The 17027-nt window shown below is 42.8% G+C and overlaps 2 protein-coding genes across 2 annotated transcripts in view; one reads left to right on the top strand and one right to left on the bottom strand.

The window, feature by feature from the left end:
* LOC109480556 (N(G),N(G)-dimethylarginine dimethylaminohydrolase 1-like) overlaps positions 1-1833 on the top strand; it is a 4682-nt gene extending 2849 nt beyond the window's left edge. The window contains exons 7-8 of the mRNA XM_019782781.1: positions 468-608; positions 1231-1833. Coding sequence (XP_019638340.1) covers positions 468-608; positions 1231-1332 — 243 coding nt within the window. The 3' untranslated portion in view covers positions 1333-1833. The remainder of the gene's footprint in view (positions 1-467; positions 609-1230) is intronic.
* A 5506-nt stretch (positions 1834-7339) lies between these two features.
* On the bottom strand, positions 7340-13441 carry LOC109480443 (melatonin-related receptor-like). The gene is made up of 5 exons (XM_019782633.1): positions 13384-13441; positions 10225-10341; positions 9370-9441; positions 8669-8817; positions 7340-8161 (listed from the first exon to the last, which is right to left on the bottom strand). The coding sequence occupies exons 1-5, from the start codon at positions 13439-13441 to the stop codon at positions 7340-7342; spliced, it is 1218 nt and encodes a 405-aa protein (XP_019638192.1).
* Positions 13442-17027: the final 3586 nt, after the last annotated feature.

The raw sequence follows: 17027 nt of genomic DNA on the forward strand, positions 1-17027 counted from the left end.
GTATATCCTACGTGGTCATCCCTCCCCTAGCCCTAGCCCTAGCCCTAGCCCTAGCCCTAGCCCTAGCCCTAGCCCTGGCCCTAGCCCTAGCCCTAGCCCTAGCCCTAGCCCTAGCCCTAGCCCTAGCCCTAGCCCTAGCCCTAGCCCTAGCCCTAGCCCTAGCCCTAGCCCTAGCCCTAGCCCTAGCCCTAGCCCTAGCCCTAGCCCTAGCCCTAGCCCTAGCCCTAGCCCTAGCCCTAGCCCTAGCCCTAGCCCTAGCCCTAGCCCTAGCCCTAGCCCTAGCCCTCTTATACCAACCCTAATCATAACACTAGCCCTAAACACCTGACCTCTTGGCAGATAACCTTCTTGGGTACTGAGAACACCCTTGATTGAAATCCAGCGGCATGAAATATTCTTGCCTTTTCCTTCCTTAGCAAGCAATCCGTGTCAGATCCCTCTTTTGACCATTCATCATCATGTTTCAGAGTGTTCAGAAACAAGCCAAGTTCACGTATGAACCACTGTGGCTGCCAGACAAAGTTTTCGAAGACCATACCTGTGACGTCATCCATTTCAACGGAAACCTTGTCCACTGCAAGACAGAGGAAGGAGCCGAGAGTGTGAAGGTTTGGCGATTCAACCGCTCTTCGTTTTTATATAACATTAGATGGCTTTAAACAATGTTTAGAGCTAGATGTTCAAGGGGTAGGTATAACACGTTGTTCAGTGTGATGTAGCTGGCTGCCGCCGCGCCACGTGCCTGCAAAGCTGGTGTGTTACGCTAAAGGCGGTTATACCGGCTATACAGACACAGATACAGGTACAGGTACAGGTACAGAGCATACGTATTGATAAAGCACGTGTCAAATGTGACCAAATGAAGTAAAGAAAATGGTTGCAGTAGTAGACAAGTGGCAACTGTGATATACACAAATAGACAGGAATAGCAAAGTTCTTTCTTCATAATATATAAGTCTTCAGCTATAGTTCAGTCTCAGCATTGCATTTCTGCGCCTCTGTTCTTTACATGTACAACAAGGGCCTTGTCTAGTACAGTAAATGGTTGTGAATAAATAAATTTGTTTCCAGTTGACCTTTGTTTAATTGGCCTTTTACCATTTGTTATAATGTTGGTATATCATTTTCGTTGGGGTTATCCACCAGGAATCTTTGAAAAACTTGGTTTTTGCATGTCCTGTTTAGATAAAAAAAAAAACAAATGAACAAGGTATTTTTTGCCTATTGCAGAGGTTTGCAGACCGGTTCCCAGACCTGAACCGTGTGGAGTTGACTATTGGCGAGCTGGAGAAGGTTGACGCTGGTCTGACCTGCTGTTCCGTCCTGCTGTAAAGGCACCCATTGCAGTTTTTAGGGCTTGGAAACCAGATTTTTCTAGTCACTTATCTACATACTAAGTTGAAACAACATTATCCCAATGTACATCAACATTCATGGAGCAAAAATTCTGATGAAAAGCGGTTACTGGAAGGACCTGGGTTGATTTTCAGGGTACCACTCAGACAATAAAGTATTAATCTTTAGGCTTGTTTCTGCAGTTTTAAATGCCTCAAGTATGAAAGGTATTGAATGTGTAAAGGTACAATAAGACAATCTTTCATGTGGATTTCACATGGACTGCAGTATTCACAAAAATCACAAGGTGTCGTTTATGTACGATGGTGCTGAAATGCTCTCCAATGGGCGTACGGCATGGTAAATGGGCACCATTCTATATTGCGCTAAGTAGGCTTTCTGGTCCATGTTTAACGGCATATAACAACGTATAGGTTACATGACTGAAGAAGTCCTAACAAATCCATAAGCACGCAGTCGTACCAAATACACAGAAGTTATATATATATATATATATATATATATATATATATATATATACCCGCATACATACAAACATGGTATGGAAAACAATTATAATAAACAGAACATGGCCATATGATCTGTGTTCGTTCTTTTGAGTCATTTGTGTCATTGAAAAAATGTCTAGCGTAGCTTCTGTAATTCAACACCCACTACATGATTTGTACACAAGCGCATTTTGCACTTCTTTGTTTTCCGAGTTACTTGTTGTTGTTGTTTTTTTCGTTGATGTTACTTTCATCTGTATGTGTGGAGATGATAGAGCCTATTTGCTCTATCCTTGAAAAGTAAATGTGAATAAAACAAGATAAGATGAAATCAAATAGCACCCACCTCCGCCACCCACCTTCCCGGCAAGCATGTCTAAATTCTATATTCTTCAGTGACGCTTGTCTAATTAGCAAACTGGTAGCAATCCGTACCCGGTAATATGATAAAGAGAAAATAGCGCCGACTTGAAAAAAGAAAAACAAAACGCCGGAGAGGTCTGTAACGAAGCACAGGTCTTGGATCTTGGATATAGTGATGTTCTTTTACTGTACCAGTATTGTCTCTTACCTTGGTTACGTTATCAGACACCTTCCTCCGACCTTCTGACTGGAGTTCTGCTTCTTGCCGCTATAAATGTAGTTAGTGGGGTCGTGTGGGGCAACGACAGAGTGCTCGACTCGGAACCAAGAGGTCTCGGGTTCGAGTCCTGACATGCAAACGATCTTGTGCCCTTGGGAAGGCACTTTGCACAACTTTCTTCACTTCACTCAAGTGAAAATGAGTATATTTTGTCCTGTATTTGTTTCTATGTGTGCTGCAACACCAGCAACACCTGTCTATGTTTCACGTGTATTGTACTGTTGCAATTTCAATAAATCATTTTCAAAAGGTCTGTATCTTATTAGTGAAGGACCGGAAAAGTCGTCAGAAACACTGTTACACCCTGAAGCCTTTCCGTGGGTGTTTGTTTCATTAACACAAGTCGATACGTACTCACAGCCTTCATGTATTTTTGCGTTTCATCACATCTTGTCGTACCATATGATGAAAAGGTGGCCATGCTTTGATACAATTTCTAAATTCTATATTCTCCATTGACGCACGCTTGTGCAGGCATTAGCAATCTGATAGCAATCAGTATCTGGTAATAGGGAAAACAGCGCCGACTTGGAAAAATAAAATAAAAAAACACCAGGTGGTCTGTAACAAAGCGGACGAGTAAATAATGAGAGACATTCTAGCAGCCCCAGGCAGAACAAGGAATGACGTATGCTCTTCCTGTTAGTTTGAAGACAAGACAATACGGACCTGCTTTTATGTATTTTTTTTTTTGCGTTTCATCGTATCCTGTTGCACGATATGAAAGGTGGCCTAGATTTGAAGCGGCGTACCTAGGGGGCTTGCGTATCCAGTGGCAAAGTGCGACGCACTAGCGGATATCATATAGCTGGAAGGGTGTGAGTCGGGGACGGACTCCCAAGGCCCGAACATTACATAAAGTAATTCTCCACCCGCCCAGCCTGGAGTCTAGCCTTGTTAGCTTTTGTCCGCTCCCCAAGATTCGCCACCACTTCAGGCTACGCCCCAGGGTACGCTTTGATAAAATTACAAAGAAAGGATAGAGTTGAAGATCTTGGTAGATTCGAATTTGGGGGCACGCCAGTCCCTTATATTTATCCGTTAGTTACCAATTCAACCATTTTGTCGTTTACTAAACAATTCAGTACCGCAACAAAGGCTTCTAAATTGTCCATTTTTCCTTGTATTGTACATGGTGTCCTACTTTTCATTCTGCGTTCGTCATTGAGTGGGAAATTTGCCATGTGCTTCCAACATCCTTGTTCTTTATTATGTTGTGTTACATATGTATTATCATCTGTATTTCCTCAGTTATATTGGATTCGTTTTCGTTAATTTATCCTTTCATTATGTCTAAGTGGTAGCGTTAGAATAAGCCTTAGCTACGTGAGTGTGCTACCCCTTTGTGTTGTATTACCTTCTTTAATGTATGAACAATAAAAAAATACTGTTCTCTTATAACGCGGACCAACTCCCATGTGAAAATCCAGTTATACACGTAATAGAGGCTATCAATATACACGTAAAGGCATGGGGTGGTTTTTAAGCAATAATCAGAAACTCTTTCTCTGTGACCGACACACGTGTACCTCTTTCTTTCTACACGGGGGCGGCTTCCTGTGTCACTCTGGCGTTTCCAGTTTTCAATTACGCCTAGTAACACTTAAAACGATCAAAATCCTGCAAATTCTAAGCCTCGAGCTCTTCGGCAATTTAAAAAGGCTGATAGGTTTGTTTAAAGGCATCAATAATCTGTCAGATGATGCTTTGAATCAACTGCTTTTCTAACACCGACCTATCGGTCTTAATGGACACGGAAGCCTTTGTAAATTTCATAGTTCTTAATTCATATTTGTCCATTTCGCTTTGCCTACTTTGATAGCAGGAAGCAATGCACATGAAAAGGGGCACAAAATAATCCCAAACCCAAGTCCATTTCATCCGGTATGACCGCCCTGTCCTTGTTTGTTTGTTCCTTTTTCTCTCTGTCGCTTTCCTTCCTTCCTTCCTTCTTTCTCTGTCGCTTTCCTTCCTTCCTTCTTTCTCTGTCGCGTATTGTATTGTATTGTATTGTATTGTAATTGCATTGTATTATATTGTATTGTATTGCTATGTATTGTATTGTAAACAATGGAGATTCTAAATAAACAAACAAACAAACAAACTTTGATTGAACCTGAATAAGACTCTTTATTTTCGTTAGTCAAATGCAAAGCGTATCGCATATAACGATGACACCCACGTTGTACATTTTGTTCATTCAATAGATTTGTCTTTCTATTAAAACTAATGTATACATGAAGATTCCACTATGCATCATTATATGACTCCCATGCATGTGTATGTAAATATCGAATGAGCCATTTGTGCTAAGATGGTTCTACGCCAAGGTGCAAACCAGCACATATACATGTGTATTGTCTATTTCAGGCTCAGGCGTTGCAACAGGTCCATACAACCTTACAAACAGTGCATAATCATGATTTTTTATTTATTTATCGGTTTGGCTTTTTAACCATCACAGCCAGGGCAGCCCAGCTTGCCAAAGGGCTTGACCTACTGACAAGACATGACAAAGTTTAGTCATGATACCATACTATTGCAAGATGTTATAAGATACACACGGCAATTGTTACTCAAGCAGCTGGATAGATTTTGAAACAGTTAGACGTTTCAACTAATAACTACTTAACGTCAGTAACTTTATTTCAATACCTGGATGTCTAACCTCTATAGAAGATATTATCAGGTTTGCCTTACAGCGAGCTCTTACCACAAATTCATTCATGACACCACAAATATACGTTGCAATTACATTACCATTGTATAGTAGAGTGGATTCATTCCTCAAGCTAACCGATATCTTTCACCCAGTCATCGCTCAGTATAGTAAGGCATCTGGAGCCGCATAGTTACCGTTTAGAACTTTTAGTTTGTTTGTTTGTTGTTGTTTTTTTGCTTCGTTTGTTGCTCAAAAGAACGTTTTCTAAGGGATGTAAACTGTCATGTCCGAAAACGTCCTAGCGGACGCGGCGCATGCGCAAGATTACGCTGCTCCTAGCCATCACGTACAGTACAAAAAGAGGGTCTTCATGGGGGGCGCCCAGACAAATTTAGGAAAGTCGACAATTCTTAACGGTAAATTTAGGAGTGCCGACAACGTTTAGTGGTAAATCTAAGAAAACGGCAACGCTTGACTGTGTAACTAAACTGACGCGCATAACGCTTTTCTCTACCGTTTGTCTGCGTACAGTTTTGGAGCCTCTCCTCTCTAGTTCTTGTGGGCGTAATTTCTGAAAATCACATCTATGACTAATCTGTACTTCCAAGTTGCCTAATAGAAAAAATAAGACAATTACCTCTTCAGTGACGTTATGGTAGTAATAAGGTTTTATCTATTGCCGGTCTGCGTAAAATCTTTATCAAGTTTTTGGGCCTCTCCTCTCATGTTGTTTTCGGCGTAAGCTGGGTTCCCGCCGTAGGGGTAGGCCAAAACTGAGATACAAAGATGTACTTAAGAACAACCTCCAGTGGTGTGGCATCAAGCCATCCGAGTTTGAGGCAGCTGCCGCTGATCGGCCAGCCTGGAGGGCTCTTGTGACAAAGGCCACATCTGCGTTCGAGGAGGAAAGGAGGAGACGCCTCGAAGCTGTGAGGGAGAAGTGTCATAGGACAGCAACTACTAGTACTACAGAATACCAGTGCAGCAGGTGCGGGAAGCTGTGTGCCTCAGCCTTTGGGCTAAGAAGCCACCAGAGGATCCACCCCACCTGACGGGCTGTGCACAGCAGTCATCATCGGAAACGATGGACAACCAGAGAGAGATGTGAAAAATCACATTGAAACACATGAAAGGCCCTTACTGCCTTTGAAAATGCCAATGTGAAAATGCAATTTTCCCATTAAAGAACCTACGTCTGTCGTTTTTTTCATGGAATTATCGCAGTAATAATGTTTTTATCTGCACCGACCTAAAACTTTGATGTGCAGAAACAAGCTGACTTGTTGCTTTGTACAGAAAGATCAACCAACGGACCTTACACTGTTCTTGCCTTTCATCGTTATATGACAAGGGGTGGCATTTTGTTATATCACCAGAAATGTATCTGGATTACCTCTGCTGAAAAATGAGTTTTACCTCCATATGTTCATTTTTTATATGTCCAAAATAAGGCCTACTTTAAGGGTCTACTTTCTTTTTCATATGTCGTATCTTAGATATGACTCATGATTATTTTCTTTGTCAAAATTTAGAAAAATAGTAAGTAGATCAAAAATTGTACAAACATGCATTTGATAGCAAGTATGGTTATATATTTTATGTACATGGAGCAAATTTGAAGGCAAAATCACCATGACATTACAGCGCTTCGTAGTTTAGTAAAATTGTATTTTTTACAAGCCTAAAACTCTGTATTGCTTTGAGGTTATCTAAGCAAGTTAAATTTGTTTTCTGAAAATTTCTAAGCTATCCTAGAAAAGTGGCAAAGCCAGTTGAACACACAGCACTACCAATGGACCAGCCATCTCTTTATAGACTGATACGATCACTAACTTTATACACCAGAAATAAAGTAATAGAAATTTAAATTTCTAATGAGACAAATCATAACACATATCTTTCATTTCCACGCTCACTAAGATGCGAGAAAAAAATAAAGCCACTTGTTAGTCTGTACTGACGTACTCGTTCTCGCTTGACGATGTAATACATGCGTCTGTAAGCTATTCCTTTGTTGTGGCCTGTACTGTTAACCCAGCGGGTTGTACAATACATATCCACTGCACGGAATCGCATCTTTAATCACGGATTAAAGCATGCGTAAAGATACAAGTGAGTGAAGAAAAGAAACATTTACGCATGTTTTAATCAAGGTGTGCGTAAAGGATGCATTTAATTTGTGCAGTGAATCTAGAATTGAGGACCGTCTCCCGGTTGGAAGGGCAGCTGCCGCTTGCATTGTAGGAGGGCCTTAAACGCGCGCCGAAACACGCGCAGCTTCCAGGCGAACAGAAACGGATTGAGGACGTGGTTCAGGCGGTACACGATGAACACCACATAGATCACCTCAAAGGGGAAGAAGCTGTCGTGCACATTGATCATGTACAACAGGACACTGGGGGCCGTGCTGACTGTGAACGCGCTGAAGATGATGAACATGTGTTTGGTCTGTTTGATCACTCTTTTGGACACGTACTGATTGCGATTGACAAGGTTTAGATTCGCTGCGGCCATGGTCACCACAGAATCTTTCACGAAGAAGTAGATTCTGGTGTAAATGCCGGCGACTACAAAGAACACAATGCAATAGGTGATTCCGAAGACGTTGGACATGTAATACGGACTGTACGGGTGTTCGTGCACTATGCTGCAGAGCTGGTACTTGCTCCAACCGAATTCGCCATAGCCGAGAAACCCCGGAATTAGCAACAACCCAGCCACAACCCACGACAACAAAACCCACAAGAACGACTTGACCGGGGTGAACAGCTTCCTGTATGTACTTGGTGACTTTGTGATGTGCATGCATCTGTTGAAGGCAATCAGGACCATAGATAAGAACGATACGTAGATACTTAAGCATAACAAGGCGCCCACCATGGGGCACAGGGTTTCTCCCAGAGCAGGAGCACCGATGATCATGGAGGCCATCGCTGTTGGATACTGGAAACCGGTCATCATGATGTCACTGATGCTGATGCTCAGGATGAAGGTGTGGGCGGAGGTCCGTACCTGTGGAAAAAAACAGCCTTCTTAGTTCATTACGTGCAGATAATTGAGCAGGGTCATAAAGGAATATACAAGGAAACGACCGGGCATCCTGGCATCAAAACAATCACGAGAAATTCGTGAATAATTTCTCCAGGTTGGTAAATGATTGAGTAGTAACTGCATTATTACAGCAACACCTAGCTTCAGTGCACATTATAGTAGTAGTAGGCATTTCGTCGTTCTTATAAGACCATGAAAGTAACCAGGATCATTTCGGGACATCCACAGTCCTTTGTTCAGGACATGTACAGACCGTACTTGAGGGGTAAAGGTAATTTGCTGTGTGCAGACCAAACTTCTGAATAGATTCCCTTTGCACAGTGCACATTAAAACAGTCATATTAGCCCTGGTGAAGATGACAGAAGGCCATCGTAACGTCGGCTCATGAAAAACAAATGGCTGTGACCGAAAGTACAAAAAATGTTGACTGGGGTGTTCGACTGCCGGTAGTGAAAACTGTTATTTACCTGCTTGTAGGTGCAGAAGGCTAGGATGACCAGACCGTTGCCGATGGTACCCACCACGCTGAAGACGCCGGTCACTGTAGAGCGGATCGCCACTCCATGCAGGGACCATGTGGAGGCAACTAGTGGGTCACCTGTGATTAGAGACCAATACAGGAGCACTAGTGAGAAAAATCAATACAGACCTGCCATAAAAGCAGCTCGTATAATGTGAATATGCATAGTTTTACACACTTTTTTAGTCTGTACATCGATGTTACATAATCTGTTATCTGGTGTTCTTATTGGACATACACCAGGGGCCATTATGCAACCTTCCCTGAACAGAGACGGGGGTCGATACCGACTTCTGATCACCTTTGACCTGTTGCTCACGTCACTTGAACAGAGACGGGGGCCGGTATACGTAATCAAGGGAATACTTGACAACAAAATTTATATTCCTGTTAATCGTTGATAAATCAAATTTAACTTCTTATACAGTCTCATACATTCATACAATTACCAAGAAGCGTGTGTGTGTGTGTGTGTGTGTGTGTGTGTGTGTGTGTGTGTGTGTGTGTGTGTGTGTGTGTGTGTCTGTATTGTTGTAATGTAATCATGTGACCTGTGCTTGCTTAGCCCAGTGGGGTAAAAAAATGTACAATAAAGGTCTTCTTCTTTCTTTTGCCCGAACTATAAAAATAGATATGAATAGAGCCACTTACCCATTGTGACGTTGTCCGGTTCTTCGCCATAGTCATGGGATTCGTAGAAAGCCGTTGACGAAGCCGCCCCTAAAAATATAACGGTGCATTTGCGTCATAAGCTAATAAGACTTCGCAAGTAAACAAACGGCAATCTTCAATTCCTTCAACGGACTGCACAGAAATAATTGTTACAGATTGTTACAGATTAATTGTTACGGTTTCATTATGGTTACATCTTTTTTTATTTCTTCGTAAAAGCCCTCCCTAAAAATATTACGGTACATTTTTTTTGATATTCCAACATGCAATTAAAAGGCGTGGTGATGACAAAAGATCTTTGACATGCCAGGACTCGAACCCGGGACCTCTTGGTTCCGAGTCGAGCACTCTGTCGTTACGCCACGCGACCCCACATACGGTACCTCGCAAAGCAACAAATTCGGCATTCTTCAATAACTGACTGCACAGAAATGATTTGTCACAGATTAATTGTTACGGCTACATTATGGTTACATTTTCTACTTCAAGATCAACATGTTGTCATAGACAATATGTCTGATAATTCGACATATGTACGCATATGCGCACTTTCCTCCCAAGTGTTTTAACACTGAAAAGCCACATAAAATGTACGTAAATAGCAGCGTATATATAGAGCTTTATAAAGTCCACTACATCTGTCACTTTTGGTGGAACCTAATGTCATTTTTGTCCTTGATCCAAACATTGAGAGCCTATAGAAGTCACTTACACGCCGTGACCATTTTCGCTAAGTCCCTCTTGTGCTCGCTATTAAAACACGTTTGACAGTAATGGTGTACGTGGCAGCTAGCCAGAAACACATTTAGGCACACTAGAAATATCTCTTACCAGAATCTGTCCAGTACGAACCATCAGGTGACACAGAGGTGTGCTCATCCCCGTGAGTTTGACTGGTAGGAGCGACCGTCACTTGTGGGCGGGCTTCCAGCAAAGGTAGGACAGTCACTGAAAAATAACATGACAAAGTTTCGTTTTTCCAAATTCACACAAAATGATGACTTGACAGCTTTCTAATTGAACAGTATTGTTTTGGTGGGGGTTACTTTTAGCCGGGCTTCCATCAAAGGTAGGACTGCCACTGAAAAATAACATGACAACGTTTTGTTCGGCCACATTTACACCAAATGATGACTTTACAGCTTTCTAATTGAATCGCATTGTCTTGATGGACCAGTTACTTTTGGCCGGGCTTCCATCAAAGGTAGGACAGTCACTGGAAATAACATGACAACGTTTCAGATGGCCACATTTACACAAAATGATGACTTGACAGCTTTCTAATTGAACAGAATTGTTTTGGTGGGGGTTACTTTTAGCCGGGCTTCCATCAAAGGTAGGACTGCCACTGAAAAATAACATGACAACGTTTTGTTCGGCCACATTTACACCAAATGATGACTTGACAGCTTTCTAATTGAACAGAATTGTTATGGTGGGGGTTACTTTTAGCCGGGCTTCCACCAAAGGTAGAACCGCCACTGAAAAATAACATGACGTTTCGTTTGGACACATTTACACGCAAAAGTGATAACATGACGGGTTTCTCATTTGGAAATCATAGTTTTGGCGGGGGTTCAAATCCCCCTCATATTGGATCTTTTGCAACCCCAAGGATCAAAGCAGGGACATTATATAAATGTATATAACATCTCCTTGATCAAGGTATGTCATTAGCTGCCAGGTCTCCGGCCTAGCCTGTGACGTCACGTGGCTTTAGTCCGACACCACACTAATCTCCAAGCAGATCCTAGGGTGGCAAAAGACAGCATCAAATCGGCCAACGGCGGTATCCATTCGCCAGAGAGGGTCCATACAACTTGTGTGGGCCCGGTTTACACGGCGACAAAATCCGTGCGTACGAAAATGGCGTACGCAAAGGTTTTCCCTCCATGTAAACGGGTCCCAATTTGCGTACGCCATTTTCGTACGTTACTTCTAGAGCAGGCGTACGATCTCCCAGCGGGGAGTTTTTATGACTTTTCGTGCGAATGGACACTGCCTGGCCAATTTGATACTATTTTTTGCCACCCTAGGATCTGCTTGGAGATTAACACCAGGCGGTCAGGGATCCGGGTGATTTGGGCTCTTTTTTCCGCTCATTAAAGTAAACACGCCCAGCTTGGTATATGTTATTTACAGACGAACAGGTAAATGTGCATCTTTGGGACCACCCGTGCATGAAAGTAGGTAATTAACTACCGGATCTCCGGCCCCTAATGACACGCGGCCCCGTCCCACACGACGAGGCCAGGGGCAGGTCACACCCTCCCACCTCCCACCTGTGACTTTTAGCTGTTCTACGCTTATTAAAGTATATATAAAGTATATACCAGCCCGGCTCAGTGTGTGTTGTTCACTCAAGTCTACTCTCCGAAATCTACTTAAGGTGTGCAGTGATCTATTTCTGTCTACTTGCTGAAACGAATTTATTACATTTTATCCGAGTAGTGTGTATCGTGACGTACTATATGAGTATATAGATAGGTTGCGACAAACGAAGTATATGGTTGCAAACTACGCATCCGTCCCTGCATCACGAACATTAAAAACATACAAACGTTGTCACATATTACTTACAGGCTCCGCATGCTTGTCCGCTAGCGCTACGTCTCAAACGCAAGCAGACACACTACATAACATGTTATCCAAAATCGAGCCGTGGGTTTGGCCAAAAACGCCATCTTTAAAGCCAGATTAGACAACCTATACGAGCGGTTAAACTGGCAAACAGCCAAAGAAGACTTCCGAAGAAAAAGAAGCAAACAGCCGACGCTCTTTCACAAAATAGCAAGGTGGAAAACAGGATAATTGTGTTTTTAAACAATTACAGAAAATTGAATCTATGCTTACGCACCAGAAAACCAGAAAATTCGTCGAAAGAAACGTAACAACCTATCCTATCCTAGAGATAATACATGTTCTTTTACTATGTATGAGCAAAATATGAGTATAGATTTAAATGATGTAAATTCTATACTAGGCCTGACTCTTAACTCTTCCCTCATTACCTCAATAACAATGATCTGCAGGCCGATTTGAACTTCTTATGAATGAAGAATTGTGGAAAAAAACCCATTCGACTCACATCAGAAAGCATCCGCACGTATTAAGGGAAAGCATCAAAAAGTGGACAGACACACAAACATATGGGACCCCGTTTGGATTCATGGCGGTAAAAAACACACGTGTAAACCTATACATGTGTACCTCTGAACTCCCTGCTACAGCCGTTCTTTTATCATATTTACTGTTCGTATTAATCGTTATGTATTTTAGGATTAAATGTGGATATACCAGACTTTTATTTTATTGTAACCTGAGGTATTGTATAATGTTGCAATTTGCTTTCTATTGTATTGCCATGTACTGTATTGAAACCAAGGACTAAACAAGGAATATTAGTATACAGGTTCGTATTACTAATGGAGATTATAAACAAACAAACAAACAAACAAGCTTTGATCCACGCAAACCGAAACGGACCCCCTTCTCTTTTCGGTGAGCGCGGTAGGATATTCAACAGAAACGGACCAGCTCTAACCAGAGCTAGGTATTTATTTGTACCTGAGTCCAATGAGAAAATATGTGTAAAGAGCCTCTAAAGACCTACTCCTGAGTCCAGTGAGGAAATAGGTGTAAAAAACCTTTACTAAGGCACAGAACCCAGAATCTTTAGGTTCTAATTCAAACCCAAACCACCAGATCACCTTGAAATCTTGATATACAACGTACGACGACGACGACTACGACAATTTACTCATCTACATGTACGTTGGCGCCATTGGCATGTTTTAAAACCCATGGCATTTGCTTTTCTGCATCTATAGCTGTAGAGGTCAATCCCTGTACTTTTTCGTCATGGCAATAAAAAGGTCGCTCAACATTTTTAAATAAACATGCATGTCGCGTACGCGTGGGTCATGAAGCAAAAAAAAAAAACATCATGGGCACAGACAAAAAAAAAAAACAAGAGGAGAAAACACATACCTATCGGTGCCCACCAGAACAGCAGACTTGGCAACAGGCAGATGATGTAGCGATTCATCATTTTTTTTCTCGAGAGAGAAAAAAATGAAACGCCAAAAAAAGCAAGCAACACGTCCCAGAACACGGTTTATCCTCCAATCGATCTACGGCTTATCGCGTCCGAGTCATTACTGCTGCGGTTAGGAGTACTTCAAACAGCTTGTGAACAGATCCGCAGGCCTAATACGTAGTCAGGGAAACGAGTGCGCCACACACGGTTATTAATATGGCGGAATATAGTATTTTTCCTGTGGGGATCTGCGTTTAGTCTCCAACAGACTCCTTTGCAGGCCGAATAAATAGTAGAAATCGACCTACAAGGGATGCAACTGGCCACAGAGGGTCCAATCTGCTTTCTTGGACCCTCTATTTCCCGGACCAGTTACCCTTTTACCTACTATTTATTCAGCCTGCAAAGGATCTGGTGGAGACTAAATCTACATGGTTAAGAACAATGAAGTGAGAAGCTTCGACGCTTCGAATTTATGATAGGGTGCACCCACGCTCTCAATCACTCACTCACTCACTCACTCACTCACTCACTCACTCACTCACTCACTCACTCACTCACTCACCCACTCACTCACTTACCCACTCCCTCCCTCCCTCCCTCCCTCACTCCCTCATTCACTCAATCACTCACTCACTCACTCAGAGTCATAACTAAGGGCCACATTTATGTCGTTGTTTATTGCTCATGAGAACTGGCTTTGCATAATACACCTCGATATGCCTCGAAATAAGTGGACGATAATAGGTAGCGTTACGTCACCCCCACTGCCCCTGAGGTACAAGAGCTTGAACTTGTCGTCTTAATACTCATATCGGATTAGACTTAACGTGTTTTCGCTCGATTGAGCGTCTGTGCGCTGTGCATAGGCCGGCCTTCGCACGCTTGTATCTAGCCTCCTTCGCAGACTTGTTGGGCATCGGCATTATTTATTTCTGTGAGCGAAGCGAGTAATATGCCGCGGAGGGACGATTTTCGCGCGAAACCTTCTCTCCACGACAAAAACTTCCTCGGCAGCAAAATCGTCCCTCCGCGGCATATTACTCGCGTCGCTCACAGAAAAAAATAACGCCGATACCCAAGTTTGCGAAAAAGGCTAACTTGTACCCGTGACTGGGATTATGTTGAAACTGCCAAGGTGATTTTAATCAGTGTTCCAAATCACCTTGCAGTATGCATCCTTCGTAAGCTAGGTGAAGTTTCGCCAAAAAGCAGTTACACACAAGCAACTTATTTATTTATTTATTTATTACAATTAACCACATACATAATATACATGGAGGGCATGGTGGAACAGGTGCACCTAAGTGCAGCTAACTTGATATGATTTTGGATTTCCAAAATCATATCCAGTTGCTTGAGTAACTGCTTTTTGGCGTATCTCATTGCCTGGATGTCTACCCATCATCGACGTATCTAGGTGACGTTTCTAGGTTATTTTGACATCATAGTTTGTGGAAAGGATGCTCTCGTTTTCCCCATCATTTTTTCTTTATGAATGAGGAGAGGAAAAGCCCGTTGCATGCTAGCTGGGACACACGTGGCAGGGGCACACATGGCATAGTCACCATAACGACATTGTCCCCACCAGCGGACTGAAGAAAATAAAAATAGAAACTGGCAAAAAATTCGATTCGGCTGAAGATTGAATTTGCGGCCGGAGTCCTGACAAAAATTCGATTTTCCAGGAACTATTGTAGGATGGATGTAGCCTGATTGTCAAACGTATTACAGCTTCTGATGTAAGACTCGGGAGCTATAATAGGTTTGGTAACCAGGCTAGGGTGGATGAGTACGTAACTGCACCTTGGTGCTGAAATACCCTCCAATGGGGGATGTGTGCATGTGTACATACGGCGCTACAAATAAAAACGTTGTCAAAAATGTATACAAGAATACGTGATATTTGTGATACATAGTATCCATGCAGTGTTGTTCAGTAATAATAGATAGGATACAATTTGATAATCGCGTCGTACATATATCTTCCGTCATGACCTGTAAGTACCTGAACGTCTGTCTGCAATGTCTGACAAACAGCACTGGAAACAGAACACGTTTACTCCTCACAGTGTTTCCATTTCAGTTACTGACTCGTGACGAGGAAGACCGAAGAAGAGAAGAAGATAATGTTTCATCCTAAAACCTTTAGCCTGACTAAATCTGCGCTCCTAGCGGCTGGTGTAATACCGGGCCGGCCGCTAGGAGCGCAGATTTAGTCAGGCTACTAAAACCTTCACCTCACCATTTTACCACCCATCTCAAGGTAGTTCACACACGACCTGACGGCTCTTTTTACTCCGTGAAGGAGGTCAGGACCTCCGGACGGAGTGTTGTGATCGGCTGATTTTTCGTGTTCGCAGTCAAAACACTGGGTTCTCTTTGTGTAATCGGCACGCAATTTTATACGCCGTCTGCGGGCATGCCCGTGTTGATGCACGAATGTGTATTTTTGCCGTCGCTGCTTTCGCGGTCAATGTAATATTGCAGATGCACCCCTACAATTACGAGGCGAGTTGGAATGGTCCAGAAAAACGCGTTGTTTGGAATGGCAGTGGGGGGTGGTGGAACTTCATGCAGATACGGGGTGGTTTTGATAAGTGGTTCCAGATGTTTTTGCCCATGGTTAAGAGATGCCAAGTTTTTTGGAAGATGTTCGCAGCCAAAACGCATTCTTCCGTACGTCGCATTTTTATGTAATTTCGCATGTGGTGTGGCATTATGTCCGGGATGATGCACGTCTTTTTATTTTTACCGTAGCTGTTTTGATATTTGAGTAAATGCTTATTTTCGAAACATCCCCATGTCGTTGAAATATGTTTTCGTCCGTTTATGTGACCGGTAGTACTTAGTAAGTGGCGGTCAGGCTGATGGGGACGGAAATGTGGGGTGGTCAGAGGTCAACATTACGAAATGTAAATACCGATGACGTAATCCTATCGATTTCAAACTGGTCGGCTGTGGCGACCTAGTGGCGGCGTGTATTTAGTCACGTAGCAACTGGCCGGTCGTCCTAGCAACGAGCATGCTGGCGGCTTCACTGTATGTACACATGGCCAATATTTTTGGGTTGGGCCGCCCCATAGTGTTAGTGGAGCAGCTCTTTGTAAACATGGACAATATTTTTTAGCAACCCATCAATGTGTTCTGCCTCGTGGTCGGATGTGGTCTGGGGCTGGTAAACCGCACATACTAGTAGATCGGGTAATTTTATGATTTGTAAAGGCGTCTTGTAGTATGAGCCGGTATATGAAGAAGTAGCCTGTGTTACACAATCATGCTTTCGGCCGGATTGATGTGCAACTGTTACTAATTACAGGGACTGCCGATGCGCTAATGCCGACTGGTTGCTTGGCCAGTCGCGCTGTCCTGATACACCGCGAATGTTGGGCAATATGCGAGTGTTCCCTGTAGACAGTCCCGGGAGTCATTTTTTTTTCGCACATTCGCACATTCCAGGAGCCAAACCAAAATACGTTCATGAACCGAGTTCAAAAAACCGAAACGTGAAAATCGGATGATCGGACCTGATGTACATTTCTCTTTCTGTAGATTGTACACACAATACACACATCTTTAGATAATCTGGCCATGG

This window comes from Branchiostoma belcheri, unplaced genomic scaffold, assembly GCF_001625305.1.
Source record: "Branchiostoma belcheri isolate BF01 breed outbred unplaced genomic scaffold, Haploidv18h27 scaffold51, whole genome shotgun sequence".
Classification (NCBI taxonomy): Eukaryota; Metazoa; Chordata; class Leptocardii; order Amphioxiformes; family Branchiostomatidae; genus Branchiostoma; species Branchiostoma belcheri.